The 17,157-nt window shown below is 40.1% G+C and overlaps 1 protein-coding gene across 4 annotated transcripts in view; it reads right to left on the reverse strand.

The window, feature by feature from the left end:
- The window catches only part of CASD1 (CAS1 domain containing 1), a 57,177-nt gene that overhangs the window by 28,586 nt on the left and 11,434 nt on the right, over positions 1-17,157 (reverse strand). For all 4 annotated transcript variants that reach the window (XR_007922246.2, XM_051852982.2, XM_051852983.2 and 1 more), the window contains 4 exons: positions 7,801-7,845; positions 6,165-6,227; positions 1,098-1,142; positions 205-328 (listed from right to left, as the gene is read on the reverse strand). Coding sequence is in view for 3 of the 4 variants with exons in the window: in XM_051852982.2 (XP_051708942.2) it covers positions 205-328; positions 1,098-1,142; positions 6,165-6,227; positions 7,801-7,845 (277 nt within the window). In the remaining variant the exon portion in view is untranslated. The remainder of the gene's footprint in view (positions 1-204; positions 329-1,097; positions 1,143-6,164; positions 6,228-7,800; positions 7,846-17,157) is intronic.

The raw sequence follows: 17,157 nt of genomic DNA on the forward strand, positions 1-17,157 counted from the left end.
ACCAGTGAACAGACCTTTGTTACATTCTGCAGCCACGCTGCTTGCTGAAGTTCCTGATGAAATTTATTACTCTGTTGTTTAAATTTAAAAAAAGTAATTCAAGTTTCCTCTAATCTTAGACTATATTCTCATAAATTGAAACAAACAAAAACCCACTCCTTAAAATATAAACAAAATGACACTTTCAAATTATTTGTTTCTTACCTTGTAAGACCCAATAAACATCACTAGTCTTTGCCAATTTTTCTAAAAGTGGTGCAATAGAGGTGATGTTCATCTTATACTGTGAAAGCGCTTCATTGCTCCCATTGTGAATCTTGATGGACCACTGAAAGGAAGTGAAAATTCAGCACTAATTTGGTATTAATCAGAGAAAACTTAATGTATATAATTTACCTAACATAACAAGGAATCTTATTTTAAGATAATTCCAATTTTTACTCAATATTGGAATAACACCTGGTCAAATTAGTTCATCAACTATATGAAGGCAGTCTAATAAAATCAGACTTTTTTTTTTTTTTTGACAGGCAGAGTGGACAGTGAGAAGGAGAGACAGAGAGAAAGGTCTTCCTTTGCCGTTGGTTCACCCTCCAATGGCCGCCGCAGCCGGCGCGCTATGGCTGGCGCACCGTGCTGATCCGAAGGCAGGAGCCAGGTACTTCTCCTGGTCTCCCATGGGGTGCAGGGCCCAAGCACCTGGGCCATCCTCCACTGCACTCCCTGGCCACAGCAGAGAGCTGGCCTGGAAGAGGAGCAACTGGGACAGAATCCGGCGCCCCGACCGGGACTAGAACCCGGTGTGCTGGCGCCACAAGGTGGAGGATTAGCCTAGTGAGCCGCAGCACCGGCCCAATCAGACTTTCAATGTGTACATTAATGAGGAATATAATTTTAGATATAATACTGATATATAACAACAAAATTCACTCAAACTTATTCAGATCTTTTTATTAAAATTCATCAGTCTGATGATTTATAACAAAAATAGGAATTAAGATATAAGCACAATTAAGAATTTTACTTAAAATAACTTTTTCAGCATGTCCTCAACTGTGGAATAAAATTATTATGTAAAAATACAGATAATAACTTACTGTGGCAGCTCCTGCTACAATCACATGGGGCTTTCCAATGGGATCCTGAAGGAAGAAAAACCTTTATAATAGTGTTAAAACCAGTTCAGAGAATGAATGTAAGTAACATCATTTAGTTTTTCCCTTGAAATTTAATTCTTCCTTCTAAGTGTATTTTAAGTTTTTAGAATTCCTTATTAGATACTTGTTACAGCAACATAAATATCCATGCCTAAAATACATGATTATACAGTTACACCGAATGGCATGCTGTTTATATGATTACCTCTTTGGTATTTTTAAAAAAAACACTACTGAAATCTAATGTAAACTAATATTACTTTGGACTCTGAATAAAGAGTACATAAATTGTGTACAGTAAAGTTGTAGTGTGTTGTATCGGTCTAGTAAAAAGTATTCATGGAAACTTACAGGGTACACAGTGTTACACGGTAAATAAAAAACAAGGTCAGTGCCCTAAAGCAATAGACTTTTGGGAAAATTAAATTCAACATGTATTTAACAAAATAAATTCATAATTATTAAAATCCACATGTGAAAAAAACACTGAGATACTATGCATATCTTATCAAGCAAGGACAGAGCTCAGAACAGTAAGTAGGAGGAGCCCGGCAGGAACACAGTCAAAACTTCAGGCTTCTGTCTTCTGAGTTCAGCACACTCTGAACCACATCAAAGACCTAACAGTACAATCATGTATATGCTAAATAACTAAAAACACACAGGAAATGTAATAACAAACCTGTCTCATATTTTAAAAAAAGTACAGTTAGTCTCATTACAATGGTAACACATGTTCAATGCAGCATGCTCTGAAAACAGTAAAATAACATTAAAATGGATGACCCAATGCTCTAAGAGAGAGATTCCCATTTCTAGTTTAGCGATCTTTATTTTATTTAAAATTTTTTTTGTATTTTTTTTTAACTTTGCCTCTCATTCTTTGGTGGCTCCATTTTTCATCCTCACAGTGGTAATCCTGATTCTTACAACCCCTACACGCTCCCTCTCGGAAGTCTAACTACCAAACTTATCAAGGACAACAGAACTCAGAGCTCCTGCCTGGCTGCCCCCATCTGACATCTCCACCTATGAACGTGCCCCTACTGCTCTCCGGGCTGACCCTTACTCAGGCCCAGACCTTCTCCCTTCTTACTTCTGCAGCCAGAACCCATTAGTTATCCTTCCTCCCTGAGCAGTAGCACCTCATGAGTTACCTCCCCCAACACTATCAGTCTCATCTAAAGCATGAACCTCATCCACTGTGAGCCCTCCCCCCAGTGTCAGTCTCATCCTCCTCCTCCACTCTCCCTCCTTCCCTCAGCCTAAACTGTTCGATCATCTTCACCCTCAGAAATCGTGCTTCGGCCCTGTCTTACTCTCAGTCTTCCATCTCACACCTGTAACCAACAGATGACGTGAAGCAGCATTCTGTTCCCACTAAGCCAATTCCTTTCTCTCTCACTTATGTCTCAATGTGCCACATTTGGAATTTGGCTTCACCTTTAAAACTGCTGTCAGGGGCTGGCACTGTGGCATAGGCAGCCAAGCCTCTGCCTGTGGCACCAGCATCCCATATGGGCACCCATTCACGTCCCAGCTACTCCTCTTCTGATCCTGCTCTCTGCTATAGCCTGGGAAGGCACTAGAAGATGGCCCATGTGCTTGGGCCCCTGCACCTGTGTGGGAGACCCAAAGAAACTCCTGGCTCCTAGCTTCGGATCAGCTCATCTCCAGCCATTACAGCCATTTGAGGAGTGAACCAGCGGATGGAAGATCTCTTTCTCTTTCTCTCTCTGCCTCTGCCTCTCTGTAACTCTGCCTTTCAAATAAATAAATCTTTAAGGAAAAAAAATTGCTGTCAGAGCCAGTTAATGTAGTCTGGTCTGCTATGGCCTGGAGCTTTGTTACAGTTCAGCTAGTTCTTTTTTTTTTTTTTTTTTTTGACAGGCAGAGTTAGACAGTGAGAGAGAGCCAGAGAGAAAAGTCTTCCTTCCATTGGTTCACCCCTCAAATGGCCACTACAGCCGGCGAAGCCAGGAGCCAGGTGCTTCCTCCTAGTCTCCCATGCGGGTGCAGGGCCCATGGACCTGGGCCATCCTCCACTGCACTCCCAGGCCACAGCAGAGAGCTGGACTGGAAGAGGAGCAACCAGGACAGAATCCAGCACCCCAACCAGGTCTAGAACCTGGGATGCTGGAGCCGCAGGTGGAGGATTAGCCAAGTGAGCCGCGGGCCGGCCATGTTCAGCTAGTTCTAAAGAGACACTGATTATTAGCCACCTCTCAAAGTTTTTCTCTCTCCTGTATGTGAGGTTATACTCTCTGCTCTCTTGCTTTTCTTCTTTATTGCTGCTTCTCAGAATCTTCTCCATAATTCCTTTCCCTACAAGCTCTCCTCTTGAATTCCTAACTCCTTTATCTATTCAATCTTTTCATTCATATAGCTTCAAATATCTCTTCAATTCATACCAAGACCCCTCAAATCCATCCAAGTTCAGACTTTAATAATTCCTATTCACCTACTTAAAATGAAATTACTGATTTCTATAGAATGTAGCCTAATTTCCTACTACTGTTCATCAGTCTCCTGTTTAAAACTTTCAATAGTTTTCCACTACCCTTCAACCCAAAGTCTTTATTTTTAGGAAACATGCCCTGATGTATTTAGAAGCAACAACAACAATGGACAGACATAGACAGAGGTAGATAAAAATCAATGCCCCCAAACATGATTTAGCATAACACACACAATCTAGTACCTCTTACCAACTTCCCTCAAAATGAGGCTCACAAAAAGAACCACCAAAAGTGAACACAAATAAAGAATCACTTTGTCTTTCAGCTCCAGCCACACCACACAAGCTGCTGAATCCTGGCCCAGGCTGCACACTCTCCTTGACATTGCTGCATAGGGTGTTTCCTTCTCAAGGATGAATCCTACCTTTTACTCCACACTCTCACCTTTGAGATCGCTTTATCGGGAAACTGTAACAATCAGACTTACAGCCTATCCCCTGTAACCTTGTCCCTTGTCAATTGCTTCATCACCTCTACATGTCATCATCTGGAAGCCCTACACCAGTGACAACTCTGTCCCTCTGACCAGCTCATCAACAGTGTTCAGCCCAGGGCCCAGACTGTGGCAGGAGACTTCTAAATTTCTGTTGAATAACAACTTAGAGTCTTCTCAACTCAACTGTGCTTTAGGCCTACAGACTTTTATAAGGCTATTCTATTATATGAATTTATCCTCATAGTCCATAACTTTTCTTGAAATGTTATAGCTTTGGTGAAATCTTTTAGACCATCACCTATACTCTCATCACCCATATCCTTAGTTCCTCTTTTCCTTGGTGTTTTCATAGTTCTTTGTGCTTAGTTTTGTGTTAGACTTCAACTTACCTTATCATTATTAATCGACAAGTCACTCTCCACTGAACTGCACATTTTCTTAGGGCTGAGGCGGGGCTAATGCCCAACTACATCCCTAACATTCAGCACAAGGCTAGTCATAGTACATAAATGGTAAAAATGTAGGTCTTTTTATTTTCAGGAACTAGCAAAGTAGTACAGAAATAATGTAAAAATATATATACACACACATACGCACAAACACATGAGAGGTCTACAGAGTTCCATTATGAAAAACTATGCACAGATTAAAACTTTTTTTGTGCCAAAATAAAGTTGTTTTAAAATTCTCCTTTCTTATGAACAAAGTCCCTTGTACATACATACATACTTTGAGTCAATGAGAATCACCAATTAATCAATCTTAGGTGATTACATACTTATATCTAAATATATAGTGAATTTTTCCCTTTTTCCAACAATCTAAAAGGAGTTTCACAACAGAAATTAAACACCAAAATTAATTTTAGCAAATTATGGGAACTGCAAATTTGGCTACATAATGCAACTCCAGGTTAGTAAGTAACATAAAAACTTAAAGGTTTGTGTGATCCTGCAGGACTTAACACTAAACTGATGTTTAACCATGAATTTCTATTCCTTTACAAGATATTCTTTCAATTTCAGCCATAAATATGAAGCACATCTTTAAATTATTTAAAAAATACATATAATACTGCTGTATACTTCTGGACATCAACAAAAGCAAAATACATTAAGTGCAGACCTCAATTTATCAGAAAGCTGAATTTGAGAAACTGTCTCTCCAAGTTTTATTTTGTTTTGTTTTTTGAGACTTGGACACCTTTCCTCAAAGAAAAAAGTTAGAAATACTGGATAAGTTCTCACATGATTCTACAAAAACCTATTCATTGTATGATGTTGACTGCAATACTAAACATTTTCTGTGAAAAGAAGCAAAAAGAAATGATGTTGCAGAACAAGCAATTACACAAAACAAGGTCAACAAAATTGAATATTGGTTCATCCACTTCAAATGCAAATGCCTCTGAAGAAGAAGATTGGTTTAATTACAGACCTGACAAAGAGCTATATGGAGACTGCTGTAGAGATTGTAAACTTGTGAGAATTTAGGGGCTTTCTGAGGTTAACAGGATGTCTGCCCTTATATCTAATTTATCTCTGCACATTCTGAGATGAGACATAGTAGCCTCATTTCTTCTGGCACAAATGCAATGATAAAACAAAAGAAAGGCTAAGAAAACAAAACAAAAAGTTTCCTTAAGTATCTAGGCATGAGTTTGAAGGACAAAATGAGAAATGGCTCAAGAGAACAGTGAGCTGGAACAATTACCAGGGTCTGAATGAGCTAAACTATACCAGTAACAGAAAATTGTAAGCTTGCAAAGTCTGACAGAAGCAAAATCTACCTTTCCACCTTTCTGTTGGAATGGTGACAGCAGGGCAGAGACAATGGATCCACACTGTTTCTTCCCAATGAGGTGCTACAAACAGTGTGGATCCATTGTCTCTGCCCTGCTGTCACGGCTTAGTTGCGATCAAGAAGGTAGGGACAAAGCACAGGACAATGCGACCATTAAGTAAAGGGAAGAAGAGCCACGAATGCTCATGGGCTTTTAAAATTATTCTCAAAAGGGAGAAAAAAAAAAGGCCTACATTTTCAAATACAGACCTCAGTCCATACTTTGATGCACTGTTTCATAGAACCATTAACTTCTGGATGCCATAGAAAATCCTAAAAGAGAAATGTCAGAAGCAAAGACAAAGTCAAACCCCTGAAAATGAACTTAACATTCTCTTACAGAGCACTTAAAACTAGATCACCACCCTAAGACATTTTCTTATCTTGTCTCAGCTGGGCAAGAATCTCACAATGGTTCTTGTATCCACTTCTGTCCTGTAATCTACTCCTCACATTTTTGGCAAAGAAATCTTTCAAAAATTTATGTCTGGGCCTGCCACATTCTGTTTAAGTACCCAGTGACTTTTATTTACCCTAAGAATAAAATCCAAAGTCCCTACAATTGCTAGGAAGGTACAGGATCTGACCTGCACTGTCTTGCACTTTCCCCTTGCTCTTTGGGTACCATTCAGCTCCTGGGATGCTGTCTGTACTCCTTGGTCACCAGGACTTTGCACCTATCATTCCTTCTGCCCCTAATGCTTGTAGACTCTCTCACTGAATCTGGCTAAGGCCCACTTAGCCTGAGGCCACAGGTGAAACATCTACACTTGGAGGAGGAAAATGACTTGTGGTTCCTTGCTCTGTACGTTTCTATTGCCCCACTGTCCACTGCCATTCGGATGCAACTGGTACTTGCGTGCAGGAAATTATAATTTCCTGGAAGGACATTTTTCTCTTGATTCTAACTGAAGCCATATATATTCTGTTAAAGACAATAATATTGAACATATAAGAGCTTCAAATGTCCATACAAGATTCTTTTTGCCGGCGCTAATCCTCTGCCTAGCGGTGCCAGCACACCGAGTTCTAGTCCCTGTCGGGGCGCCGGATTCTGTCCCGGTTGCCCCTCTTCCAGGCCAGCCCTCTGCTGTGGCCAGGGAGTGCAGTGGAGGATGGCCCAAGTGCTTGGGCCCTGCACCCCATGGGAGACCAGGAGAAGCACCTGACTCCTGCCTTCGGATCAGTGTGGTGCGCCGGCTGCAGCGTGCCAGTCGCGGCGGCCATTGGAGGGTGACCTTTCTCTCTGTCTCTCTCTCTCTCACTGTCCACTCTGCCTGTAAAAAAAAAAATTCTTTTTTCTCCTGGATAAAAATTTAAGACACCTGGGGTAGGTATTTGGCCTAGCAGTTAAGTTGTTGGTTAAGACACTTGCATCCCATACTGAACTGCCTGACTTCAAGATCCTAGCTCTGTTACTGCTTTTAGCTTCCTGCTCATGTATTCTCTGGGAGGTAGCAAGTGATGATTCAAGCATTGGGTCCTGACACCCATATGGGACCTGGATTAGATTTCCAACATCTGGCTTTGGGTTAGCCCAGCTCTGGCCATTGCAAGCATTTGGGGAGTGAACCAATGGATGGGGGAGCACTTCTCTGTCTCTCTCTCTCTCTCTCCATCTATCTCCTTAACAAATAAAAATTTAAAAAAAGATTAGAGAGCCCAAGTTTTCTACTTTATTGCACAAAACAACACAATGTATTCAATTATCTTACCATTCACATCCACTCTTAAAAATACACTGAAATATATTTAGTGTATACAAAGCAGTAGCTGAACCACAAATAAGCCAATGACTATAGCTTCAACATTATAAAACATCCAGCTTACAATCACATTAACTTACCACTTTAACAGAAGAAACCTTGTCTTCAAAAGGAATGTTCTCATGCTGCCATAAAAAAGATGACAGAGAACATTAATGCACACATCAAATCCACATAAATTACTCCCCTTCTACCTGCTTTTGTTAATTTATTTTCTTTATCAAAGCTCAACTATCTATACATTCAACCTGAAGGCAAACAAATCTATATGGAATATTAAAAAGTGACATCAGTTAAATTATTTATATGTGATTCCAACATCTAAGATATGGTTCCAAGATAAAAACTCAACTACAAATAAGCAGACACATGAATATGCCTATATAAACTATTGCCAAGCTTACCAGGATTCCAGTTTCGTCCTGTTGTTACCACCTATGCAGAGACAGGCTGCTTCCCTACATTTTCTGAGTCTTCCAGTTAGGCAAGGCCTCATGACTAGTTCTGGCAATGCAATATGCTAAATGCCACATTGACACTTGGCAATTCTCTGGTCTTTATTGTGATCTGATGCAGTGACTGAGGAGACTAAATGTTCCAAAGTACACGGGGCCATGGCAAAAATTCCAACAGCAGGAACTCTCAAATAACTGTAGTACAGAGTTTCTTCCCAACCTGCCCAGCACATGAGTGCTAAGTGGGAAATAAACTTCTACCTTGTTCAGACTGTAGAGTGGTTTATTGCCACAGCAATATCTGATCCATTCTCACCAGTACACTAGCATAGGCCATGGTAAAACAGAAATGGGCATATATGATGCTAGGTTATTATAAAGTTCATTTTGAAGACACTAAATAGTTTACTTGTGGGAAAAATTAAAACTTGGAGACTACAATTTCTTGAAACCGGATGTCTCATATAGAGAATGGAAATCCTTTCAGAATTGGAAATCCTGGGTGGGAATGGCCAATACAATACAAAGCTAATTTTGATAATTAGAAGGAGAAAGGCTGATGCAGAAAATGTTAACTGGGGTGGTGGTGCTGTGGTGCAGAAGTATAAGCCTCAGCCTACAGTGCCAGCATCCCATGTGGATGCCAGTTCTGGCTGCTCCACTTCTGATCTAACTCTCTTCTAAGGTGCCTGGGAAAGCAGCAGCAGATGGCCCAAGTATGGATGAGAAGTTACAGTGTTTATATTTAAATCACTATGAAATATAGCTTTCTTTTTTCAACAGGTTAACTTTTTAGATTCCTTTTCTTCCTCCTCAAACATCATATCTGAAAGAAACCTTGAGACCATTAATTTTAGGGAACCTCAAGGTACGTTGCATGAAAACACTTGCTTGAACAAATATATCTGGGAATAATTGGGTCAATCAAAAATCACACAGATGTTCCCCTCCTACTCTTCCATCCCTGATCTTTTTTAAAATTTATCCTTAGAGAAATAATGTGTCATAAACCTTCTTTTAATTCAACTCAATTGCTTATTTTCCTTTATTATTTAAAATTTTTAAAAGATGCAGTTATTTAAAAGGTAGACTTACAGAGAGAGAGAAAAAGAAAAATGAGAGATAAGACAGTCCCCTGCAACAGCTGAGGCTGGGTCAACCCAAAGCCAGAAGCCTGGGTCTCCCACCTGGGTGGCAGGGGTCCAGGTACTTGGGCCACTTTCCACTGCCTTCCCAGGCCATTAGCAGGGAGCTGGATCAGAAGTGGAATAGCCAGGACTCGAACCATTGCTCATTTGGGATGCCAGCATTACACCAGTGGCTTATCTCACTGCACCACAATGCTGGTCCTGCCTTTATTATTTTAATATAGCATTTGACATATACAAAAAGTCACATATATGAAAGCCACAAAGCACAGCAAAAAAATAAATATGAGTCCACGACACAAATCAGAGCATAACCGAGAGACTCAACTACCTATGTGGTACCCTCCCTGTTAACTCTCTGCTTTACCCAATGGAAACGGTTTTGAATTACATAGTACTACTTGGCTTTTTTTTTTAAATATAGTTTTCATCACATATATGCAATGTTAGATGATATACTTTTAATTTTGAAAATTTCCAAATGTGAAATATTTGACAGTTACATGAACACCCAAAACCCTTTACCAGTGAATGTTTTCTTTTTTAAAAAAATTTATTTTCTTTTTACAGATTTATTTATTTATTTTAAAGGCAGAAATACAGAGAGAAGGGGGATAAAAGGGGGAGGGAGGGAGGGTGGAAGGGGGAGAGAGAGAGAGAAAGAGAGAAAGAGAGAGAGAGAGAGAATGAATCAATCTTCAATTTGCTGGTTCACTCCCCAAATAGTTGCAAGGACCAGTGCTGGGCCAGGCTGAAGCCAGGAGCCAGGAGCCAGGAGCTTCCTCCCGGTCTCCCACATGAGTGCAGGGGCCCAAGTGCTTGGACTATCTTCTGCTGCTTTCCCAGGCACATTAGCAGGGAGTTGGATCGGAAGTGGAATAGCCACAACTGGAACCCATATGGGATGCCAGCACTGTAGGCTGAGGCCATGGTGCCACCTCCCAATAAATATTTTCTATATCAGCTTTCTCTTCTTCTCTAAAAACACATATACAGTTTTTCTATTTGTTAAACTCTGTGAAAGTAAATTACAGATATAATATTTCACCCTTAAATACTTCAGTATATAACTCCAAAGAACATAGGCATTCTCAAATATAACTACGATACTAGAATCCCATCTAAGAAATGTGATATTGATAAAATACTGTTAAATTGTAGTCCATATTGAAATTGCCACAATTTCCCAATAGCAGCCTCTATTGCTCTTATATTTTAATTTAGAATCCACTTAAAAATCAGGTATGATGTTTAGTGGCCATGTCCCTATGTCTCATTTAATCTAGAATATCCTCTGGCCTTTAAAAACTTGTATGTATCAAATTATTAATAAACATATCAAATATATTATTTGTGTAGTGTCCAGGTCAATTGATACAATATATCATAATCTAGACCGTTAATGGCAGTTATCTTCTCTTAATACATAAGTAAAAGCTTTCCTGATGGTTCCATAAGCTATACAAATATTATCCTCATATGATAATACAATTTATTTATTTAATGCTATTATTTATTTATTTGAAAGGTAGTCTCTCTCTCTCTCTCTCTCTCTCTCTCTCTCACACACACACACACACACACACACACACAAAATCTTCCACTTGGTGTCACTCCCCAAATGCCTGCTAACAGTTGGGCCTGGCTGAAGTCAGAAGACTGGAATTCCATACAGATCTTCCATGGGGATGGCAGGAACACAAGTACTTGGGCCATCATCTGCCGTCTCCCAGACACATTAGCAGCAAGTTGGATGGGAAGAAGAGGTGGGAACTGAACCCACACACTCTAATATGCGATGTGGGTGTTCTAAGCAGCCACATAACCTACTGTGCCACAATGCCCATCCCACAAATTATCTTCTGAAGTGTGACCACCTACAATCTCAAGTTTATAAAGCATCCACTGATACATAGCCCTCTTTAATAGATTTCACCAGATATCATATTTTTTGCTATTGACAGATTCACTTTCTGCCATTATACTTCATCTATGGCCTCAATCCACAATTCCCTGATTACTAGTGACGTTAAACATCTTTCAGACTTACATCAGGATCTGTTTTCTACTTCTGTGAAATGCCTGGCCATGCTTACTGCTCCTCCCTCTTTTGTCTATTGGGTTGCCTTTGTTAATAATTTGTAGTTCCTTATATTTCTTGGATATATGTTGCAAATATCTCCTCCCCATTTGTAACATGTTTTTTCCTTTAAAGTATCTTTTGAAGAATACATACTCTTAAGGTGGGTAAACTTTTATTTGTATGGTTAATATTTCCTGTTTCTTACTTAAAATGCTTTTTCCTATTATGAATAATAAAGATATTCTTGGAGCCAGTGTTGTGGCATAGCACATGAAGCCACTGCCTATGACACTGGATCCACAGGTGCCAGTTCACATCCTGGCTGCTCCACTTCTGATAAAGCTTCCTGATAATGGCCTGAGAAACGCAACAGAGGCTGGCCCAAGTATTTAAGCTCCTGTCATCCACATGGGAGACCCTGATAAGGCTCCTAGCTTCAGCCTGGCTTAGTTCTGGGCAATGTGGCCACTTGGGGAATGAAACAGCAGATGGAGGACCTCTCTGTCTCCATCTATGTCTCTCTTTATATATAACTCTGATTTTCAAATAAATGAATAAAATTTAAATAGAGGAATAAATAGCTTAAAATACATTACTTTAAAAAAAGATATTTTCTTAGAATTCTTTTCTAGAAATTTCAAAGCTTTGACTTCCACCTTTAAATCTAAACTCATCTAGAAATTATTTTACTTAGTGGTGTGAGGTGGGGATCCAGTTTCACTTTTTCCCATGCGTATAACCAACTGCTTCAGTGTAACTGATCCAACAGGCCATCCTTTCCTCAGCAATCTTCAACTGTATATCTGTTTTTAAGTCTTGGTACACGTGTGTGCCTATTTCAGAGCTCTGTATTCTATTTCATCCATTTATTTAACTCTACACCAATACTACATTGTCTCATTACTACAGAATTAAAATAAATCTTGATTGTACAACAAGTCCTTTCCACTTGGTTCTTCCGATTTGTCATGCTTATTCTTGGTCGACTGCTCTTCTGCATAAATTTTAGAATCAACTGGTTACGTTCTGTGACAAATCCTGTTAGAATCTTATTGGAATTACATGGAACCTGTAATCAATTCAAAAATAACCAACATCTTTATAACACAGAGCCCCCCCCATCCAAGAATATAGTATACATCTTGCATTTACTTATGTCTTTGTAAACTGTCTTTTGATAATTTTATCACTTTTTTGCATGTTTTTTCCACATTTGCTAGGTTTAGTTCTTTAGAACATATAGATTGTATTACTATGACACATGGTATGTTTTAAAAACATTTTAACTACATTGCTGGTATATACATATGCGATTAACTTTTAGCAGCTTATTGAGGTTTTGCCATTAGTATTTGTTTATCTTGTAATTCACTACCTTATAAAAATCTTTATTACTTCTAGTAAATTTTCAATAGATTTTTGGGGATTTTCTGTGTAGGTACTTGTATCATATGGATCCCTGAGATTTTGTTCTCTCCAATACCTACATCTTTTTATTTATTTTTTTGAAAGATTTCATTTATTTATTTATTTGAGAGGTAGAGTTACAGACAATGAGAGGGAGAGACAGAGAGAAAGGTCCTCTGTCTGTTGGTTCATTCCCCAATGGCTGCAATGGCCAGAGCTGCGCCTATCTGAAGCCAGGAGCCAGCAATACCTACATCTTTAAAAAACCATTCCTTCATCTGGGACTTTTAACTATAATGATGAATAAAAGCATCAATAATGATCATTATTGAGGCAGGCGCTGTGGCGCAGCAGGCTGATGCCCTGGCCTGAAGCGCCAGCATCCCATATGGGCACGGGTTCTAGTCCCGGCTGCTCCACTTCCCATCCAGCTCTCTGCTATGGCTTGGGAGGGCAGTGGAGGATGGCCCAAGTGCTTGGTCCCCTGCACCTGTGTGGGAGACCCAGAGGAGGTTCCTGGCTCCTGGCTTTGGATCGACGCAGCTCCAGCCGTTGGGGCCAATTGGGGAGTGAACCATCCAATGGAAGACCCCTCTCTCTGTCTGCCCTCTCTCTGTGTAGCTCTTTCAAATAAATAAATAAATAAATCTTTAAATAATGATCATTGTTGCCTTTCCCCTTATTTTAATGGAAATGTGTCTATCACTTCATCATTAACAACATTTACCACAGGTTTCTAGAATGTTGATCAGATAAGGTTCAAATATAAAGTTACTTACCTAAAAGAATAACAATACCAATTCTGATACTGTTTTTTTTTTTTAATTTTTATTTATTTGAGAGGTAGATTTACAGACAGTGAGAGGGACAGACAGAAAGGTCTTCCATCTGCTGGTTCATTCCCCAGATGGCCGCAATGGTCAGAAGTGAGCCAATCTGAAGCTAGGAGCCTGTAGCTTCTTCTGGGTCTCCCACATGCATACAGGGGCCCAAGGACGTGGGGCATCCTCCACTGCTTTCCCAGGCCATAGCAGAGAGCTGAATAGGAAGTGGAACAGCCGGGACTTGAACGGCACCCATATGGGATGCCAGCACAGCAGGTGGAGGATTAACCTACTGCGCCACAGCCCTGGCCCTCTGATACTGTTGTAACTTGCCTAATGGCATAATATATGATCAAAAAAATATTCCACATTACTTTGTAAACATATATTCTCAATTTTAAAGTGTATTCTCTAAGTTATTAAACTATAAGTTTATAAACCAAGCATGTTAATATTCACTTTATGTTTACTACTTTCACTTCCTTGTCCTTTCATTGAAGGAGCAATGAGCAATTCTCTCACTATAATAGAAAAATAAATTCTTATAGAATTAATTTTTACTACTTTATTTTAAAGGCTAATTTACTAGATGCTTACAAGTTTAAGATCTTTTTATTGATATGGATTGTCATTTGAAATGATTTATTTAATAACTCTTATAATGCTTTTGCCTTAAAATTTATTTTTTTGGGGACTGGCGCTGTGGTGTAGCAGGTTAAGCTGCCACCTGAAGCACCAGCATCTCATATGGGTGCCAGTTCCAGTTCTGGATGCTCCATTTCTGCTCCAGCTCCCTGTTAATGTACCTGAGAAAGCAGCGGAACATGGCCCAAGTACCTGGGCCCCTGCACCCACGTGAGTCCACGCGGGAGACCTAAAAGAAACTCCTGGCTCCTGGCTTTGGCCTGGCCCAGGATGGAAGATTTCTCTCTCTCTGTTTCTCCTACTCTCTCTGTAACTCTGACTTTTCAAATGAAAAAATAAATCTTTTAAAAGAAAATCTATTTTGTCTTACATTAATACGGCTTACCTTTCTAGAGTAGGTATTTGGGGATTCTTCATTTGTAATTATAGCCTTCCTGTGTCTTTTTCTTTTTTATGTATGTGTTTTGCAGTAGCAGAAAGTTCTTTTGAAAAGCAATACGAAAAATCTAAAAGCAATATAAAAAACCCAAGCTCACAAGCTTAGGTTACTTGCTCTTATTCTGATTATGTTTCTACATATTTTTTTAAAGATTATATTTATTTATTTGAAAGTCAGAGTTACACAGAGAGAGGAGAGGCAGAGAGAAAGAGGTCTTCCATCCTCTGCTTCACTCCCCAATTGGCCACAATGGCTGGAGCTGCACCGATCAGAAGCCAGGAGACAGGAGCCTCTTCCGGGTCTCCCACGTGGGTGCAGGGGCCCAAGGACTTGGTTCATCTTCTACTGCTTCCCCAGGCCATAGCAGAGAGCTGGACTGGGAGTGGAGCAGGTGGGACTAGAACCGGCGCCCATATGGAATGCCGGCACTGCAGGCAGAGGATTAATTAACCGACTGTGCCACAGCTCTGGCCCCCAGTGTTGCTAATGAGAAACATGCCAGCCCAAGTTTAGTTTTCTACATATGGAAAACTGTAGCTACTGGCATCTCCCCTGCTTGCCAACCTCACTGCTTGCATCTCTGGCGTTTGTTTGCTTTTATAAGTGTGTATGTGTGTGTGTGTGTGTGTACATGTTTATATATACACACATTTTTAAAAATCCAAGGTCTAGTTGGCTTAAAGCAGAAGAAACAATACAAAGCAGGTCTGTCTACTGTCAGACTTCCCAAGTTTTTAATATCCTAGCCTAAATTAAAACCATCTAAAAGGGAGATATGATATTTAACCTTGCTCAAATTCATTTGATTAGTTTCTCACAGAATTAGTCTTCCACAAAGTGTATGTATGTATATATATATGTGTGTGTGTATATATATATATGAGTGTGTGTATGTGTGTATGTATATATATATATATATATTCTAAATGTCAGCTCCAAATCCTATTCAAGAAAAAACTTACCTCAACAATAAAAGGAAATCAAATGCAAACAAGGAATTATCTTCATACACCTATTCCATCCAAATATAACCACACCAAAGCTTGAAAAATATTAGTGAGCTTTTATGGCATGACAGACTCCACTAGGAATAAGAAACGTCTTGGGAAAAAAATTTTAAAATGTGCGGACAGTTAGAGTCCCAGCTGGTCCATTCCAGCTCTCTGCTATGGCCTGGGAAAGCAGTAGAGGATGGCCCAAGCCCTTGGCCACATACCAGCCTGGGAGACCCAGAAGCTCCTGGCTCCTGACTTCAGATACGTGCAGCTCTGCCCGCTGCAGCCAACTGGAGAGTGAACCAGGGGATGGAAGACCTCTCTCTGTCTCTCTGCCTCTTCTTCTCTCTCTGACTTTCAAATAAATAAATAAACCTTTTAAAAAAAAGAGATGTGCAGAGATAAAAGAATACATAAAATACAATTGGCAAATGCTTTAACAGCAGTTTGAACTAAATATTTTCTTGATAACTGCCTTTTTTTTTTTTTTTTTTTGAAAGGCAGAGTTAGTGAGAGAGAGACAGAGAGAAAGGTCTTCCTTCTGTTGGTTCACTCCACAAATGGCCGCTATAGCCAGCATGCTGTGCTAATCCGAAGCCAGAAGCCAGGTGTTTCCTCCTGGTCTCCCATGCGGGTGCAGGGCCCAAGCACTTGGGCCATCCTCCACTGCACTCCCGGGCCACAGCAGAGAGCTGAACTGGAAGAGGAGCAACTGCGACAGATCCAGCACCCCAACCGGACTAGAACCTGGGGTGCCATCACCACAGGTGGAGGATTAGCTAAGTGAGCCGCAGCGCCGGCCGATAACTGCCTCTTTAAGACTGGGATACTGGGGCCCCCGCTGTGGTGTAGCGGATAAAGCCACTGCCTGCAGTGCTGGCATCCCATATGGGCGCCGGTTCTAGTCACAGCTGTCCACTTCCAATCCAGCTCTCTGCTATAGCCTGGAAAAGCAGTAGAAGATGGCCCAAGTCCTTGGGCCCCTGCACCCGCATGGGAGACCCAGAAGAAGCTCCTGGCTTCGGATTGGCGCAGCTCCAGCCATGGTGGCCAATTGGGGAGTGAAGCAGAGGATGGAAGACCTCTCTCTCTGCCTCTACCTCTCCTTCTCTCTCTGTGTAACTCCGACTTTCAAATAAATAAATAATCTTAAAAAAAAAGCCTATAAATTAAAATGTATCTTATTTGATTGCCATAAATGGATACTTGTAAAAAACTTCAAACCTAAGTGTTATAACTAGCACTAAGAAACAACATACCATACTAGTATATACTTTAGTCTATGGACTAAACCATTACAGCTTTTTCAACTATTACCCAATCTATTATTCCAATTTCCAGAAAATCACATGACTCTAAGCTCAGAAATAATTAAACTATTTATTTGAAATCAGAAAATTCTTTTTCAATTTTTTAAACTTTAAGAAATAATTTAATGTCC

Source organism: Oryctolagus cuniculus, chromosome 16, assembly GCF_964237555.1.
Source record: "Oryctolagus cuniculus chromosome 16, mOryCun1.1, whole genome shotgun sequence".
Taxonomy (NCBI): Eukaryota; Metazoa; Chordata; class Mammalia; order Lagomorpha; family Leporidae; genus Oryctolagus; species Oryctolagus cuniculus.